The sequence below is a fragment of the Engystomops pustulosus genome, chromosome 1 (assembly GCF_040894005.1).
Source record: "Engystomops pustulosus chromosome 1, aEngPut4.maternal, whole genome shotgun sequence".
NCBI lineage: Eukaryota > Metazoa > Chordata > Amphibia > Anura > Leptodactylidae > Engystomops > Engystomops pustulosus.
Genome location: NC_092411.1, coordinates 39,506,444 through 39,526,545, shown reverse-complemented (window position 1 = coordinate 39,526,545; position 20,102 = coordinate 39,506,444). Strand labels below are relative to the sequence as shown.

At 43.7% G+C, this 20,102-nt stretch overlaps 1 protein-coding gene across 1 annotated transcript in view; it reads right to left on the bottom strand.

Annotated features, from left to right (window-relative positions):
- The window catches only part of MRPS27 (mitochondrial ribosomal protein S27), a 51,215-nt gene extending 31,578 nt beyond the window's left edge, over window positions 1–19,637 (bottom strand). The window contains exons 1-4 of the mRNA XM_072138793.1: window positions 19,479–19,637; window positions 18,464–18,541; window positions 11,121–11,191; window positions 8,686–8,744 (exon numbers count right to left, since the gene is read on the bottom strand). Coding sequence (XP_071994894.1) covers window positions 8,686–8,744; window positions 11,121–11,191; window positions 18,464–18,541; window positions 19,479–19,554 — 284 coding nt within the window. The 5' untranslated portion in view covers window positions 19,555–19,637. The remainder of the gene's footprint in view (window positions 1–8,685; window positions 8,745–11,120; window positions 11,192–18,463; window positions 18,542–19,478) is intronic.
- Between the last annotated feature and the right edge of the window lie 465 nt (window positions 19,638–20,102).

The window sequence follows — 20,102 nt, the reverse complement described above, 5'->3', positions numbered from 1 at the left end:
ATCAACAGGAAATAAAAAATTAAGTTTCCTGTTCGATGACAAGCAGAGATCTTAAAAAAACAATGAAGAATTGATACAGAAAGTATATTGTAAAAAACGTATAAACTTTTCATTATACAAACAATATCAATTATATGCTGAAAGTGGACAACCCCTTTAAGTGGAGAAAAAAACCTTCGCTCTCTTCACATTATTCTAGGTAATGATGGTAGAAGGAGACTTGTTTTACTCTGTTTGCAGAAGCGGAATAAGTCTTGTGTAGAGGAAGAGTCCAATAATAGAGACAGATGTAGTCTCTCCATGCAGGCCACGGTTCTGAAGAAAGCAATTACAGACGCAATCGAGGAATCTAATAACATCACAGATCCGGCTCGGCGTGCGACATGAGACGACTCGGTTGGCAGCAGCGGGCACTTTTTTTCCGTTTTCTTTTATAAACGCCATCTGATCTCATCTTTTCCCTAGGTGCATTACAGGAGCGGTGTGCGAAGGAAAATACTGTACAATGACAGGCGGCCGGCAGGACCGGTGATAGGCTCCGCACAATGAAGAGACCGGTGGGGTGAGCGGTTGCTATAGTAACCCCGGGAGAGAGATTTTTCGCCTTCTTTCTCCGAATCCCAGAGCAGGCCGAACAAACTCCAATTTACAACCTACACATGCATGAATAATGTAACCCACTCAGGACTCCCCGGGCTCTTACAGATTCCTGGCCTCTTGTGCCGGAAATTATTTTATTATTATTATTTTCCAGAAATGCTATAAAAAGTCAAGATTGTGAAACAAGGGTTAAAAGTCGGATGCAATGCCGAGGCCCGGGCTAGTGGATGCCAGCGGTTTGATCCCCGGCTTGACACATATAAATTATAAATGAAATAATGGATGAAAGGGAGAGTGTTATTACATCACTGTATTCATTACATGCCAGGATATACAGTCACATATAACCCCCTGACCCCAATAACACAGCAATGTGAAGGGTCATTCAGTCTCCCTACTCACTGCCTGCTCTGAAAACACAAGAGCGACACCTGCCAAGAGGAAAGATGGGAGAGCGGGGATACAGGGCTGCACCCATCACCTCTCCTGATGGGAAACTGGGGGGCAGTGGTCAGTAAGAGAGAGAGAGAGGCTGCAACAAAACCAAAGGAAAGGGGCAAAACCCTAAATTTAAAGGGATTTTGGACATGGGGCTGACAGTGTTTAGCCATCACGGTAGCCTCTGGGCACTGGTTGATGTAGTAGACATAGCCAGTTGCAGAAGGCTCTGTCTGCCGTATAGTGGTCGCATCAAAGAGCAGCATCTGCATGAATAATAGCAGAGCTGCAGTTCCCAGTCATGGCCACTATGCAGTGGACAGAGCATCAATCTGTCATAAGTAGTAGCACTTATCATAAAAATCTAACTAGGGCACTTACTCAGATCCAGGCACCTTTACTCTGGTAATCATCTTATATTTATTATCCATGACCTCCATCCTTCTAAAATCAACTTTTAAAGTTATGCTAATGATGTTACCAGAGCCCCTCCGTGCACAGGCTGTTACACTGTCTCCCCCTCCTCTCTCAGCCAGAAGAAGTTTTAGCAAATAGCTGGAGGGGAAAGTTTTCCTTTTTCCACTAACACCCTTTGAAACGGCAGCATGGAGGGGTTCTGGTAACATCCCCCAGAGCCCTGTTGGCTCACTCGCATAATTGTAAATGTTGATTTTAGATGGAAAGAGGACATGGATAACAAATATAAGATTACCACAGTCACAGTGCCTGGATCCCTAGTTTATTAGGCTTGATTTTGATGGTAGATTTCCTTTACAAAAAATCTACCATCTGATTCATACCTTATAAAGCAACGTCACTGACTGAATCCAAGGACGATTCAGTCATGGATGCTGCTTTATACGTTGGTCTGGTGTGATCTGGTGTCGTACCACTATCACATACTGACTTGCCCTGTGAACCCCTTTAAATAAAAAAAAAAAGTCCATTAGGCTGCGTTCACACCTTGTTTTTAGTATAAGATCAACTTATATGTTTGGAAGGTTCCTGATGTATATGTGCCATATGTTGTGAGGACACGTTGGGAATGCTCCTATTTGTATTACCTTGCCTTCTTGCTGGTTTGTACACAACAGCATTTTCAGGTCCCTATAAGCTTTGTAATTTTTTGTACAGTAAATATCATAATGTAGATGCGGATTAAAAGAAAAAACTATGTAAACAAGTCTTTCAGTATTTATTAAGCGTCATGCAGTTGACCACGTGCAGGGGCCGTACAGAAAGTACCATAAACCTCCATTGGGCACGTTCACAGGCAGTCCTTGCTTACGGACATTGTGCCCATGGCCCAGTGCTTGCTGCTCATGTGTTATGGTCGTGTGAGGTCCGCTCTGTCACTGATGACCATAGAAAAGACCAGAGGCACAACCACTGGCAGGAACAGGATCTGCCCTGTGTTTTGAGGTTTTGGCAGTCAGCTCATCCAAAGGAGCAGGGAAATCACAGCCGTGTGTATGAACCTATAGAAATTCATGGGGACTTCTTGATTAGTCAGGAAACAAAAATGGAGAGCTTTATACCACAAGGCAGAGGACGGCACCCCCCATACCGCAAGGCAGAGGACGGCGCCCCCCATACCGCAAGGCAGAGGACGGCGCCCCCCATACCGCAAGGCAGAGGACGGCGTCCCCCACACCGCAAGGCAGAGGACGGCGCCCCCCATACCGCAAGGCAGAGGACGGCGCCCCCTTTCTGTGGCACTCAGGCCATTGACCCCAGGACAGAGCTCAATCTTCCTGCAGACCCAGGCAATTTAAGAGATGCTACAATTGGCGCCATTTTAAAACGACACTTCATTGGCTGTTTGGAACTGCGGTAAAAGTGAGAATGTGTTGATAGAACTGCATTATCTTTGTAGGTCATCCTACTGGACCCTACATTCTTACTGTATAGAGAGACCCTGGTGAGAAGCTACAATGATAGTCTGAATGTGCCCTCCTGTATTAGTGGCCTCAAGGGGCCAATACGACTGATAAATGTTGAAGAGCAGGTAGCTCTTTAGTTACTGCTTAAAATGCAATGTTGGCACTTTGCGGTAAATAAGTGGATTTTGGTTATAAGTTGGGCACTCGGTCTCTTAAAAGTTCCCCATCACTGGCCTAGATGTATAGCAGCATATATTTACATGACGTACAGTAATGTATTACATAGTGTATATACACGCCGCCCTGACCTCTCAGCTGTGCTCTTGCAGGTTGCAGCATATAAGGAGCAGGTTGCTGAGCAGAGCGCTGAGAAATGATGGAGGTGATTGGAGAGAGAGGTCCACAGGGGAATTACAAGGATGGGAGGGGGAGAAGTAATCAATGGGATCCGGGAAATGACAGAAGCTCATTGTTCTGTGCACATAATATCCACATCGCAAGCCATCTCCTGCATCACATAGTACAGAGCTCAGGATAGAAGACAGTATCCAGGGACTGTGCACTCCTTCCCTCCCAGATACAGGCACCCTCCCGCTATTACACTAAATTATCTTTCATATTGTAGAACATGACATTCTTTGCAAAATATATTCCAAATTATTGCTGGTCCTGTGGTTTGTTAAGTCATGTCTTCAGAGATATGCTAAAAATGGATGCCAACAGATGCCATCAATGACGTATAACAGAAGGCACAGTTACTCCTGCTCTACAACATTCTCAAACAAACAAAAAGATCCAGCTCTCTTGCTTCAAAAGTTATTGGTCTTTATTCATACTGCGTCCAGGACATCACGCGAGTTACAACTAAGCAATGCGTAGCCAATATGAATAAAGACCAATAACTTTTGAAGCAAGAGAGCTGGATCTTTTTGTTTGTTTGGGATTGTTATACCTATGCATGGAGGTTTGGTCCTGTGCTCCCGGTGACAACAAATTTGGTAAACTACAATTTTGAAGTTATTCATCTATAACATGCTGCCTGCAAATAGGACACTATATATAATCTGCTCAGCTCCTTCTGCTCTATAACATGCTGCCTGCAGATAGGACACTATATATGATCTGCTCAGCTCCTACTGCCATATAACATGCTGCCTGCAGATAGGAGACTGTATATAATCTGCTCAGCTCCTCCTGCCCTATAATATGCCCCCTGCAGATAGGACACTATGGGACACATTTACTGACCCGGTCCGCGGATTTCACTGAAAGCGCATTGTCTGACGATCATGCATTGTCCCGCAATTCACTAACACCGTGTGCCCGATATCCTGCATGTGTCGCTTCACTGCTCAGGTCCGATGGAGTTCACCTTCTTCTTAGTGGTGCATGCAAGTGCATTGTCTTGTGACACAATTTAATAATGTTCAGATCCTTTTTAACACGGCATTTTCATAATCACAAAAAAAAAAAAGTTTCTGCATTTTCATGGCGACTGTTTTACTTTAATGTAAAACATTAGTTTTTGCATTTGGTGGTCCAATGTTTCCATCAAAGTCAAGGGTGGAAACAGCTATCCATGACAAATAAGGTGTTCTATGTAAAATATCTTTCACATTAAGGAAACAAATGGATAGTTTTCCTATTAAAAATAAAATAAACAGTGCCGAAACAATCGGCAGATAAATCAGGGGAGGCTGAAGACATAACACATGCCGAGCAAATCTTCTCCAGCAGAAAGGATCCTTTACCTTTCCTGGCAGACGCCAACACAAATGAGGTTCTTATTACTCAGGATATACACACATTCCTGTTACATTGCTGCAGACATATCTTTGCTATTTATATCACATAACGTCATCGATTCAATGAGTTTCTCTAAACAACCAAAAGAGAAAAAAAAATGCAAATTCATCCATATTACGAATGATAAAAGAACAGCATGAGCCCCTGCTGAGCCAGGGACGAGACAGTCAACTTTCCAAATATAATATTGCAGGATTTGGCAGGAAGATTTATGACAACTATGGGATGAGTAATGGCCTGTGGATAACGCACAGCACAAGAGACAATCTCATCTAACAGGGGATATGTGAGGAGAATGGGATAACATAACAGTAGTCAAAAAATCGTAAAAATAATAATTATATATATATAAAAATTTTGACTTTGCATCTGCCCCATTGTGAGGGCATAAAATTGAGTGCAATAGGCTTGTTGTATCCCTGGTCATGTGATGTCACACAGTTGCACGGCTCGTTATATCCCTGGTCATGTGATGTCACACAGGTGCACGGCTCGTTATATCCCTGGTCATGTGATGTCACACAGGTGCACGGCTCGTTATATCCCTGGTCATGTGATGTCACACAGGTGCACGGCTCGTTATATCCCTGGTCATGTGATGTCACACAGGTGCACGGCTCGTTATATCCCTGGTCATGTGATGTCACACAGGTGCACGGCTCGTTATATCCCTGGTCATGTGATGTCACACAGGTGCACGGCTCGTTATATCCCTGGTCATGTGATGTCACACAGGTGCACGGCTCGTTATATCCCTGGTCATGTGATGTCACACCGGTGCACGGCTCGTTATATCCCTGGTCATGTGATGTCACACCGGTGCACGGCTCGTTATATCCCTGGTCATGTGATGTCACACAGGTGCACGGCTCGTTATATCCCTGGTCATGTGATGTCACACAGGTGCACGGCTCGTTTTATCCCTGGCTATGTGATGTCACGCAGGTGCACGGCTCGTTATACCCCTGGACATGTGATGTCACACCGGTGCACGGCTCGTTATATCCCTGGTCATGTGATGTCACACAGGTGCACGGCTCGTTTTATCCCTGGACATGTGATGTCACACCGGTGCACGGCTCGTTATATCCCTGGTCATGTGATGTCACACAGGTGCACGGCTCGTTATATCCCTGGTCATGTGATGTCACACAGGTGCACGGCTCGTTTTATCCCTGGCTATGTGATGTCACGCAGGTGCACGGCTCGTTATACCCCTGGACATGTGATGTCACACAGGTGCACGGCTCGTTATATCCCTGGTCATGTGATGTCACACAGGTGCATGGCTCGTTTTATCCCTGGACATGTGATGTCACACAGGTGCACGGCTCGTTATATCCCTGGTCATGTGATGTCACACAGGTGCACGGCTCGTTATATCCCTGGTCATGTGATGTCACACAGGTGCACGGCTCGTTTTATCCCTGGACATGTGATGTCACACCGGTGCACGGCTCGTTATATCCCTGGTCATGTGATGTCACACAGGTGCACGGCTCGTTATATCCCTGGTCATGTGATGTCACACAGGTGCACGGCTCGTTTTATCCCTGGCTATGTGATGTCACGCAGGTGCACGGCTCGTTATACCCCTGGACATGTGATGTCACACAGGTGCACGGCTCGTTATATCCCTGGTCATGTGATGTCACACAGGTGCATGGCTCGTTTTATCCCTGGACATGTGATGTCACACAGGTGCACGGCTCGTTTTATCCCTGGACATGTGATGTCACACAGGTGCACGGCTCGTTATATCCCTGGTCATGTGATGTCACACAGGTGCACGGCTCGTTTTAACCCTGGCTATGTGATGTCACGCAGGTGCACGGCTCGTTATAGCCCTGGTCATGTGATGTCACACAGGCGCACGGCTCGTTATTTCACACAACTCTGATAACTCTCGCTGCTATAACGAGCCGTGCACCTGTGTGACATCGATGACCAGGGATATAACGTACAATTTTAATGTAAAATATACTCACAAAACATGTAGTTAAAATGCACAAATGACATGTGGGGCTGGCGTGTCAATTACATTTTCTTTTTGCGCATTTTAACTACATGTTTTTTGGGTATATTTTAAATTCAAATTCTAACTGCAAAGAACATACTACGCTATTCCGTGTGCGTATTTCTTCCAACGATCTACTACACTGAATAGTAGCAACGAAAGAAGTTAAAAAACGCAAGGGTGCTGGTCTGAATAGTGGCTTATTCGTATCGGAGGATCTGCAGAATTGTGCCAGTTTATGGAGAGAATAATAACGTTGAAAGGAAGTTTGAGAAACATTATACCAAAAGAAAAAGAAAGTAAAGGCAGTCCCCGGGTTACATACAGGATAGGGTCTGTAGGTTTGTTCTTAAGTTGAATTTGTATGTAAGTCGGAACTGTATACTTTATAATTGTAACCCAGCCAGAATTTTGGACTTTTGTTTGGATGGGTCCTTGACTGTTGAAGCATTTCCCCCTATGGAGACGGGAGGGGTGGGCAGCGCTCATCTCTCCTCCTCTCTAACTCGCTGATATTTGCTCGCTCGCTTGAGCACACGTCAGTGTGAATACGGCCTTATACGGATGTCCATTGCACAGTGTCTCAAGTCGCTTCCATGTCAATGAATAAACAAAGCCCTGGCCGACCATTCCTCATACCCTGCACAGATCTGCGCAGTGAATAGATGGGAGGCTGGGTATTAGCTGCACTATGTAAGTCTCATGAATATTGCATGTATGTCCAATTGCATCGCATTTGCACAAATGACTGAAAAGATTATATCTTAGAAGAAAACATAATTGGGATCACTTAAGAGCTCCATAAGACGTTTAGATTGTACGGTGACAATCCTGCTAGTAATGTTTCTTCATCCTTAGAGCAGATGTAGCGTCTGTATCACCTTTACCGTGTGGTACCAGCCGCATTCACCAAATACGGAATATTTATAGATTCTACTACATGCGGTTTTTGGGATTATATTTTACCACGTGTGCAAATACAAATGGTGCCCCTGAAGACATCATGATGTATGTAAAGCTCCTCCATTTTCTTAACTTAAAACCCAAACCTAATTATAGGGAAAGAAATGCCTGAGAGGCCCCATTCACAAGTTGAATTTTTAAACGCAACGGGGAGGGGCTTGAAAATAACGCATATATATGTTTTCACTGTAATGCATGATTCCTGATATGAGAACCACGTGATTTGCATGTAAATAATCTCAAGAGCGTATATATATTATCCAGAGGGTTTAGAAACTACAAACAGCTGTAGCTGTCATACCACAGATCACCAGTAGTGAGCACTGCGGAAGAAAAGTGCGGCAGCCTGGAAAATATAGGAAAATCTACGACATAGGACGACCTGTTTAAAGGAAACCTACCACTTGAAGTGGCAGGTATAAGGGGGACATACCGAGCACCAGCTGAGGGTGAGCTGGTGCCGGAGCTTAGTTTTGTTAGTGTTTTAAACCGCAGCATCGCGGTTTAAAACACTTTTTAAACTTTATGGCCGAAGCTGCTTCGGCGCAGGGGGGTACGCGCTCGGCACACCATGCGCGACCGTGCCCGCGGCTCTCATTCACTTCCTATGTAGCCACGGGCACGGTCGCGCGCATGGTGCGCCGAGCGCGTACCTCCCTGCGCCAAAGCAGCTTCGGCCATAAAGTTTAAAAAGTGTTTTAAACCGCGATGCTGCGGTTTAAAACACTAACAAAACTAAGCTCCGGCACCAGCTCACCCTGAACTGGTGCTCGGTAGTTCCCCCTTATACCTGCCACTTCAAGTGGTAGGTTTCTTTTAAGGGTGCAGTCACACAGGGCATTTGTATTTTGTATAGACGCATTCGTTGCATTTGTAAACGCAATACAAACCGCCACGGGTGGCCACAATGCACTCCCTAATGCAGCGCGATACTTAATAATAAAAACTTTTATTAAGAACAAAGACTGTGGGGCTTACTTGTAAAGATAATATTCTCCGACTTCAATTTCTTCTTTACACTGAATATTGTCAATAAACTAAAAGAGAAATAAGATATAAAATAAAGTGCAAAGTAACTGTTATAGCACTGGACAGACTATTATAGAATATTAAAGGTATCAACTACAAAAATGTTGCAGAATTAAGGTAGAGACAGACACGCTTGTTTTATGTGACTATGAACTAGAAGTCCTCCCTAAAGGAGTTGTCCATGTACAAAAATGTTTGTACAATGAAAAGTTATACAATATTCCAATATACTTTCTGTATCAATTCCTCACAGTTTTCTAGCTCTCTGCTTGTTGTTATTCTATAGGAAGCTTCTATGTTTACATCCTGTGGATAAATACTGGTACATGGTCATGTGATGTCACACGAGTGCACGGCTTGTTATATCCCTGGTCATGTGATGCCACACAGGTGCACGGCTCGTTATATCCCTGGTCATGTGATGCCACACAGGTGCACGGCTCGTTATATCCCTGGTCATGTGATGTCACACAGGTGCATAGCTGAGGGAGGTGTAATTTTTTGCAAAATGAGCCGACGTTTTCATTGCTGCCATTTTGAGGTCTGTGCGACATTTTCATCACTTTTCATTACATTTTTTATGTCATGTAAAAAGATGTAAAAGTCGCATTTCGGCCATTTCCATGTCTCGGAGGTCAACGCCGGTTAAAAACGTTTTTATATTTTGATCGGGCATTTTGGGACACGGCGATACCTAATGTGTTTGTGCTGTTTATTGTATTTTATATCTAGGGAGCCACTGGCTCATTGTAATGAATATGCAGAAGCCAAGTCTTCGTTTGACCCAAGGCCATCATGGCAACCGATTGCCGCCCCCCGATGGCGTTCGGCGATTGGAGGAAACAAGGCAGCGCCATGCGTTCAGTGCCACCAGCAACTTTACCGGCGACAAAGAAAAGGTTAACACCCGCGTTTGGTGCAAGCACCAACTGCGGCTGATAGCGATGGGTCTTTGCTGCAATAGATGGGTAAAGCCCATCTCTGTATGAAGAGGGCTCAGCCCATGAGCCCTCTTCATACATCCTTCATAGCTCTGTGGCGGTTAAGAATGACAGCAAGCAGAGATCTAGAAAACGACAAGGAATTGATACAAAAAGTATATTGGAAAATTTTAAAATTTTTCAGTACACAAACAATAACATTTATTTGCTGAAACTGTATAATGCCTTAAAGGAAATCTAAGGATTGTAAACCAAGCCCACCTACATGCTGGTGTGTGCCACTTCTGGCAGGATCCACTCTTCTTTTACCTTCTTATATCGTTTTTATCACAAAAAAAGGCTTTAAAACTTAGGCTCATTAAACAGCTATGGTGCTTGAAGCCCCACAGACTCATTCGCATAAGTTTTTGACTTTTTTTTGTGAAAACAAGGGCATTAGAAGCTAAAAGAAGAGCAGATCCTGCCAGGAGGGGGGCACACACCAGTATGTCAGTGTGCTTGGTTTATAATCCTTCATCCTGGAGGTAGATGTCCTTTAAATGCAAGACACCAGGAGCTGGTTCACAATTGTATGCGCTTTATTGGAAATGCATATACTGAGCTGCATGCTCCTCGAGTCATTTCGTTGCTTATGACAACTTTCTCCCCTTGCAGACAAAATTTTTTTTTTTTTTTTACAGCTGCGTACTACCCACACTGTACCGATTTAATATGAGTATCACATAGCCACTATCATTCATATGAATGGCCAAATTGCCCGCAGCGTCCATTTCATATCTTTTGCCGGATTTACAGTGTGGCAGCCTGGATTCCTACATAGAGGGGAGGGGTGAGGAGGACTCGGTCACATGCTATGCCTAAGTATGGCCCAGGCCATAGAAAAAAAATCTGTCAATATGCAGTAGCTGGATGGGGGAAGGGGGAGGTCATGAAGCTAAGTATTACAGCAGACTCCTAGTTCACAGCGATCCCATCTTCTTATAATACACTAAGTCACACATAACCATCAGTGAATTTATCACTAATGCCCTCACAAGGTGTATCTAAAACATGGCGACAGTTCTTTTAAAATTAGTAAGAATAATTAGTAAGAATAATTAAAAGGGTATTCTGGTCACAATAGGGGATAACTTGCTTCCCAGTCAGGGGACCCCAGAGGATCATGAGAATGGGGGTTAGATGAACCGTAAAATTAATAAAGCCTGTTCGTTATCCGTGTCCTCCCTCCTTCCTTCATGGAAAACAAATATTACCATAGTCACAGTGCCTGAATCTATATGTTAGTGTCCCTGGATTATCCATGATTGATTTAAATAACCAGCATGAATATTTTTATGACATTAAAATCTTAGTCCAAGGAGTCTTGATATTTCCAATTGTTTTTATTATTCCGCCTATTATCTTTCTTGGTATAAACTATATATTTATTTATATATTCCTTACCCGTGCAATGACCAGCGAGCTCACAGGTATCTTCCTATCATAGCACTTATCCATAAGTGCTGCCAGGTCCGCTGCAAAACACAAGATAACCCGATCATTGTAACTAAACTGCACCTTTACTGATGTGCAAGAAGAAAAACAAATGCTACAAATCATCCACAGACCATACTCGTCTGATGACATTTATTGGACATCTCTTATACGGTTCATGGTGCACTTATCACACAGCTCCATCAGAGCTCTGCGCACGTGCATCAGTGCCACCGCACAACCGTATAGCAGTGCTCCCGTTGGCACAGATTCCAGAGCTACCGCACTTGTGCAGAGCTCCGATGAAGCACTGAACACAGAGAGCAGGGTGAAGCCGATAGGAGGGATTGTAGGGCCTATGGGGACATGGAGTAACTGTCACGGAGAGAGGACGACGACGACGACGCCTCGTCACGTGACTTGGGGTGCAACTGTACGGGTTAATTTAGCCTACTCAAATTTGCGCTCACCTTTCACTCAGGACACAAATTGAGCATAAATCACACCTCATACAGATCCAGCACCAGAACCGCTGCCACCACTTATTGCATTTATACTGGGACCAATAAGTATCCCACTCTACATCAACTCTTGCTTCACAAGCAGTCACCTTGTCACACCACTAGACATGCACACTCAGCACTCTAGCAGTCACACAGCTAACCACACTTCACAAGGCTATGAGTTCGCAGAGCATACAGGGACCAAAATTAAAGTGAAAAGCTTTAATTACAAAAAGTTAACCAGTGCATAAAAAAAGATATTAAAAACAAAAGAATTACAAAATAAAATGACACACAACACGGCAAAACAGTTATAAAATAAAAAGGGAGAAAAATAACAGAAACTTACAAATTAAAGTAAATCCTGACTCCCTGGAGGTGGGAGAAATAAGGAACACACACAGCTCGTCAGGCAGCCCCCAAAATGTGAACCCCAATTCTTGGATTTCATATTGTTTTATATCTTTCTCAGTTTGGTTCAGGTTTCAGAACCTCCCATTCATTAATTAGTCCAGAGGGTCATTCAGGATTGGGCAAAGTGTTAATGAGGGGGGAGAGTCCAGGAATATTAAACAGTTCATTGTTTCCAAATCCCTAGATGCAGGGGTGGGGGTAGGTGCAGAGGAGAGGTGACAAAATGGCTTTTGAGGTCACCACAGAACATTCTGCAGGTCAGAGTTTATCAGGTTGTAAGGATCTCCATGATGTTGTAAAAGAGGCCTGGACGCTTCAATGTATGCCACATATTTCAACCTAGTTTGTAATTACCCTATAGTTCAACAAATCTTACACATTCAAGAATAATATTTCCTTGACAGTAACCTTTGCTCCCACTGCCCAGAGACGTTATTACACACCCTAGTAGCCTCTCCAGAAAACATACAAATTAGGTAGGTAAAGATAGATAAGGGCTTAGTGGGTTAATAGCAACCTACCATAATATCTACCTTAATAGGTGGATTTCTGATGGTAGGTTTCCTTTAAAGGAAGAACATCTGATGGTAGACTCCTCCTGTCTGCCTCTGCCCTAATCTGTATTTTAATAATCCTAGAATCTGACCCAATTTATTAAAAACATCATTTTAGTAACATGTAAATTAACAGAAGAGGCTACAGGGGAGTATACTTAGCTCCAATAGCTCAGCCAGACTAGAACACGCCCTAGTAGTCTCTGCAGCTAATTAACATATCACTAAAATAAAGTTTTAACACGTTAGGTTAGGTTCCAGGATTATTACATAACAGAAAAGTAAGAGCAATTTTTGGTGAAATTTTTGAGCCAAATCAAATAGAATTTTCTTAAGAAATGAAAAATACAATAGGTTGGACTTTTCACTTGGTCTCAAACAACCGAAATCAAAACCCCTACAAAGATTGTATGTATGTATTATTCTATTCTTAGGGTCCGCTCTGATGGTCATAAACTGTGAGCAGGGCCCTTACTTAAGATACTTATCACTCTGTATCTTATTTTGTGCATTTATCTTCCCCATGATCTGTAAAACGCTGCAGAAAGGAGATATATGAATATTTATAATAATGATAATCTTTAGTTATATAGCACCATCATATTCCGTAGCGCTTTACAAATCATAGGGAACATATACAAATATAATATTACATTACAGAGTACAAACAGTCATATGGAACAATTTATTTACGTATATTTATTCCCTAACTTTACAAATACCAAAATAACAGTCTGCTATGAATGGGATCAGTCAGGGTGTACATTGTACATCTTCCTTTAAGTCTTCTAGGTCTTATCCCCTTCCCACCAATGTAGTTTTTTCGTTTTTGCGTTTCCATTTTTTGCTCCTCCCCTTCTTTAAAAATCCATAGCTCTTTTTTTACTTTTCCATGTTTGGAGCTGTATGAGGGCTTATTTCCTATGTAACAAATTCTACTTCCTGGTGATGGTATTTAATTTTCCGTGCCATGTACTGGGAAGCAAGAAAAACAGCAGGGGGACTGCGCTATGAAACCGGAGAAGGCGAGCATTAGAATTTTAAATCCAGCCCCCAGGACTTCAGGGGGGACGTTGGTAGGGAGCCAGGTGCCATACTAAAATATCGATCTTAGAATATCTAACACTAATATAGCATGCACATATGCTTTGATCATGTACTGGGCTTTTGGAACCTGTATACAAAAAAAATAAATAAATAAGGCCTTGGTGACAGGTTCCCTTTAAGGCAATGTAAAGTTTTTAAGGTGGATAGCACATTAGAGGGAGAAGGAAGCTTGGATGACATAGACCCTGCACTCAGACAGCACATCCAGGGATGGAACAGATGGAAGAGGAGCAGGAAGTAGAAATCCCATCTATAACTCACATATCAATTAAACCCATCTGTTCCTTCCTTGAAATGCTAATGAATCCATAATTTGCTTAGAAAGGACGACTCCATTAGACTCAGACCATTCCCGGCCATGATCAGACTAATCAGCTCCAGTCTTATGTCTCACGTCAATAGAAACTTGTCCTTTCTTTACAATCCCAGATGCTCCCTGGCTGCGGAGTCTGGATACAACCCAGGATCACCATCATCAAGGTCCAGATTCTGACATCCATTTTTATGCTGCTCGTCACCAGCATATTTGTGAAAATGATTTCTCCATATTCCTCCAATCCAGAGCATTTACAATATGGTGGGTGGTCCCATGCTGTATGCTGCATTTCAGGACCATCCAGTGTAGACAAAATAGCATATTGGGTGCAAAATCGAATGGTGACACTTAGTCCGCAGTCAGACGTGCCGCTAGCATAACACAATGTTAGTGTATGGGGGTCATTACATATGTGATTCCAGGGAAATGCAAGCGATGGGTAACCATGTAATGTATTGTTTAATGGACATCTACCACAAGGATCAAGGATTTTAAACCAAGCACACTTGGTGCCCCATCTGGCAAGATCTGCTTTTCTTTTAGCTTCTCATGTCCTGGATTTTACAGAAAAAGGCTTTTAAAATTATGCAAATGAGCATGAGGGGCTCAAGGCTCCATTATTTTTTAAAAAGACTTTTTTTTCTTAAAAATAAGGGCATAGAAAGCTTTAAGAAGAGTGGATTCTGTCAGAGGGGGCACGCACAGGTATGTCAGTGTGCTTGATTTACAATTCTTCATCCTGGTGGCAGATATCCTTTAAATGCAAGACACCGGAAGCTGGTTAACAATTGCATGCGCTTTATTGGAAACGCATATGCCACGTGACCGAGTCCCACAGCTGTGCACTAGAGGCACACGTGACCCCAACCTTATGTTGGGGAATGAAGAATATATTGTAAATGCACCAGAACCATTACATTGAAGCCCGTGAAATAATGCAAAAAGTTTGCAGAGATGGTAAAAAAAATCCTCGTTCTAAGAGGTTATTGGGAGTCAAGATTCCGCTGATTAAATATGGTCATCCCGGAGACTAAATAACCCAGGGTATTACCCTGTCACTTCACAGTCAGGAGTAACATCGAAAAACTGAGGGACATTTAAGGTTTGTATGCCAAAAAATTGTGTAGAAGCCCTCAGGGCGCGTTCACACGTTGCGTTTTGGTTGCGTTTTCATTGCGTTTGAAACGCATATACAACAGCTGATGTGAGGTAATTTGCCTAATTACATTACCGTTTACGTTTGTAAACGCAATGTTAACGCATGCGTTAACATCGCGTTTTACAATGTGTTTTGTAAACGGAAACGTTTACAGTGATGTAATTAGGAAAATCACCTCTCCTCAGCTGTTGTATATGCGTTTCAAACGCAATGAAAACGCAGGTCAAAACGCAACGTGTGAACATGCCCTAAGATAATCGCGATTGTTATCCCCTTTAAACCATTTGACTTAGGGGGCTTGGAGGGGGGCATAGAGGAGGGGCACGGGCAGTACTGGAGTGGGCATGGAGAGATCAAATGAGATCAAAGTCCATGATTAAGAAACATGAAAAGTGAATCATATGAAGCACAAAGTTCTGTCCCTTGCAGTGTGACCAGTCTGGACACCAGTCAAGGCACTTTTCACATTCTGTGATTATGGACTGATAAGTGTGAAGTGTAAATAAGCCGTAAATCAATCCAATTAGATGTAGTTTTTACTATGCAGAAAGGAAATTACAGTAAATTAAGCAATATTTTCTATGATGTTACCAATTACTAATCATATAATTTTCTGCATCCAACATTAAGTGCAAGTAAAAAAGAAAAATGAATACATAACATGGGAAAAGAAACCCCCATGCAGAGAGCAGCAGGCTCCAAACTTTGGCTTAATAGCCAACGCAAAGCTACAACTACCAGCGCGACTCAACAACCAAGTTTTGCAAAAGCTGGAGGACCACAGGTTGTAGGCCCCAATTCTGTAGGATGTAAGAGTTTCCTGCTATTTAAGAATGTGTAAGTAACAGAAGGTTTACTAAATGTGGATAGAAAATACCCAGGTCTGGACTAAGTGTTCATTAAAAAAATCTGAAGACAGACAAGATTGCCCTCTAGTGTTTAATATGCAAACGTGCATGGGTAAGGGTGCTGTCACATGTAGCGCTTTTACATCGTTTAGAAACTGAATCAAAGTGCTCGGGGGGGGGTCATGCCACGGGCAGCTCGCTGACAATACAAGACACCGGGTGCTGGTTACCAATTGCATGAGTTTTCATGGAAAAACATATGATTGGGCTTTGAATGGTTATATGCGGCCAATAAAATGAGTGTCAGAGAAGATGTATTGCTGCTGGAGAAGAGCTCAGAGCAGCACAATTACTTGGGTGCTAGAGTTGCACTGATATCAGAATTTGGAATTCGGTACCAATACTTCCCACGTGGCTACGTTCACAAGTGGCGTATATAACACAATACAACAGCTGAAGAGAGGGGATGTGCCTAATCAAGTTGCTGTAAACTGTTGTGTTTACAAAACACAACTGATAACATATGTGTTAACACTGCATTAACAAAACAAAAGTAATGCCAGTGGAACATTAAAACAGTTCATGTACAAAATCCCCTTATACTGCCATATTGTAGTATAGCAGTATATGGCAGGATTGATCAGACAACCTAGGGTTAAAGTACCTTAGCAGGATTTGAAAAATAGGGAAAAAAATAAAAGTTCAAATCTCCCCCCCCCCCCCTCCACCTTTACCTTGAATGGATGTAAAAATAAACTGTAAAATCATAAATATGTTAAGTATAGTGTACATCAAGCGCTCTGGCATACTGGTGTGTGACCCTCTAAGCTTCCTATACCCTTGTTTTTTTTTTTAAAAAAAAAAGGATCTAAAAATTATGCAAATCACCTGAGGGGCTCCAGACTCAATTAACAGCTATAGAGCGCGGAGCCCGTCTGCCTCATTTGTATTATTTACTGTATATACTTGTGTTAAAGACGAGTTTTTCAGAACAAAAAATGTGCTGAAAAACGTCCCCTTGGCTTCTGCACGAGTCAATACTTAATATAAATACGTAAAAAATATTTAAAATATATTAAACTTATATACTCACCCTCCGGTGGCCCCGCAGCGCTGCACGTCGGGGCCATCGGAGGGTGAGTATATAAGTTTTTTTTTGTTTTGTTTTTTTAACGCTGGGCAGACTGTATACTACTGGGGGCAGTGCTGTATACTACTGGGGGCAGTGCTGTATACTACTTGGGGCTGTGCTGTATACTACTGGGAGCTGTGCTGTATACTATAGGGGGCTGGCTGGCTACATACTGGGGGGGGGGGGGCTGTGACCAATGCATTTCCCACCCTCGGCTTATACTCGAGTCGATAAGTTTTCCCAGTTTTTGATGGTAAAATTAGGGGTCTCGGCTTATACTCGGGTATATACGGTATTAAGCCTTGTTTTCTAAAAAATCATAAGAAGCTAAAAGAAGAGCAGATCCTGCCAGAGAGGGCGCACACCAGTATGTCTGTGTGCTTGGTTTACAATTCTCGATCCTGGTGGTAGATTTCCTTTAAAGGGGTTATCCGGGTTTAAAAAATTTCTTATGGCCGGGCTGGGGAGGGCTATTTAAACACAATAAACATGTACTTACCTCCTCCGGTGCTGCCGATGTCCCGCGCCGCGGCCGGTCTTCTCTGTGCGCCGGTTTCATTACAAGTGCGCGGCTTCCGTGCCCCTGTAAACAAACAGGGGCACGGATCGAAGGGACCGCGGCGCGGGATATCAGCGGCGCCGGACGAGGTAAGTACATGTTTATTATGTTTAACTAGCCCTCCCCAGCCCGGCCCTAGGTAATTTTTAAAACCCGGATAACCCCTTTAAGGGATTAATGGTGTCAGGTTCACTTTAACCCCTTCACAACCAGTCAATGTACAAAAATACTTTGACCATGCATGAAGGGGTGAATGGAGAGAGCGCACAGACAGAGCTTTTGCACCACTGTTGAGTTCATCGGTCAAACCCGAATGTGGCACTTAATCAGCATTGCATATGCGCACCGCCAACTTGTCCAATGGTTGATACCCCCCAACCTATGACATGACTGGGGGCGCAGATAGGTTGCTATGATAGCTGAGAGCCTGTAAGGGGCTCCATAGTTGTCATTCACAATTCCCTGTTACAGTCTGCTGGACGCAAGTGTTCAGCTTCCTTATGACCTTATAGGCGAGGGGTCCTGTTTCATCAAGATGTATTTCTTAAGAAAAAAAAACTTGGCCTGAATGCAAAGAAATCTTCATTTTTAATTATAAGCAAATAAGCATTTCAGTACACCATGGGCACGTCCACCATACCCAGTATACCTTCTACTCAGCGTTAATTCAAAGTAACCTCATATGTTTATCTTATGTGTGATCCAAGGGCTGAGGACTCACCTAAGCTATGGCTCTCCTTCTCCCATTTGTCCCACGCTTTGTCACTGGTGTACGCTGCAGAAAGTAGGAACCTTCTCCCTGCAAGATAAAGAAAGCACGCTGTATATCACATGGGGCCATATGTATACATGTATATAGCTGCATCTCAGAGGATAGATAGAAGTCATGCAGAGCCTGATTAAGATCTGGCTCTGTATTTGCGGAGCAGTTGCTAGTTTACACAGACAGGTTACCCTTTAAGAGGTTGGGACAAGCGATTGGCATCATTTGCCAGGTGACATATGGAGCATTTTATTGGGAATACGTCTCAAAAACAGATTACACACTGATCGCATAAGGACCATGGGTCCGTTGTTTGTGGCTCTAAAACAGCTCATGTTCCTGTGCATGTAGCCTGACCTAAATGTGCAGGCGCTGCAGAGTCATTCAGTGAGGGGGATGGGGTAGTGGTGTGGTTTCACTGTCCACACATGGGCCATGGTGTTGTTTGTTGGTGTGGGGTCATCCCTCCTCCGGGCTTTACTGTCCATGTGCAGGTGGTGCTCTTGTAAGGAGCACCAGGTATGACTCCCATGTTCCTTATAAATGCTTTTTAATTTAAAATAACAGCCACTGCCCCTAGACACTAAACCACAAGTGTACCTGGAGATCATTTAGTGACCCTAATTCCCCTGACAGGTTCCCTTTAAATCCCCACAGCATCACACCGCCTCTGATGACATCTTTTGGAGGTCCAATGATACAGAATAGAGGGGAGATCGGGAGACTCCAGTGCTATGCTGATCATTATAGCAGGCAGCCCCCTCCATAGGGCAGCACAAGATCGGAAACCAGGATCCCTTTACTATATGCAGATGTTATAGCGCTGTGCCAGATCTGTAGCCTCTGGGTGTTTCCATTCACTGACACATGTCACAATGTCACAGCAGCCTGGAGCTGCGGGCGCCCCGCACAGGTCACACGAGATACTACACGGAGGGAGGCAGCGATCCTGCACCTCATACACCGCCCGTACCTGACACTGCGGCGCCCACAGACACCGCCCGGGACCGGGAGAGCAGCGCGGACCGGCACAGCATGGACGCCGCCATCTTGTGACGTCACCTGACCGTGTCCCCGGGTGATGACAGAAGAGGGCGGCGCCAGGTGACCCCGGGCTAGAGTAATACATGGGAGGTTATAAGTGATGGTTCACACCAGTATTATCTCTATGACCGGACTTACTAAGGTAACGGGAGAGTGCACAGCGCCCCTGGCGCCACAGAGGGGTGATACAGGTGAAGGAACTCAGTACGGGAACCATAACAATACAGTGCCTTCCATAACAACACAGAGACCCCCCATAACAGCACAGTACCCTCCATAACAACACAGTGCCCCCTCATAACAAACCAGAGCACTCCATAACAACACAGTGCCCCCATAACAACACAGTGCCCCCTCATAACAACACAGAGCACTCATAACAACACAGCGCCCCCTCATAACAACACAGTTCCCCCTTTATAATAACACAGAGCACTCCATAACAACACAGAGCACTCCATAACAATAGAGTGACTTCTATAACAGCACAGTGCTCCATCATAATATTACAGTGCCCCCTATAACAGTACAATGCCCTCCATGAACAATGACC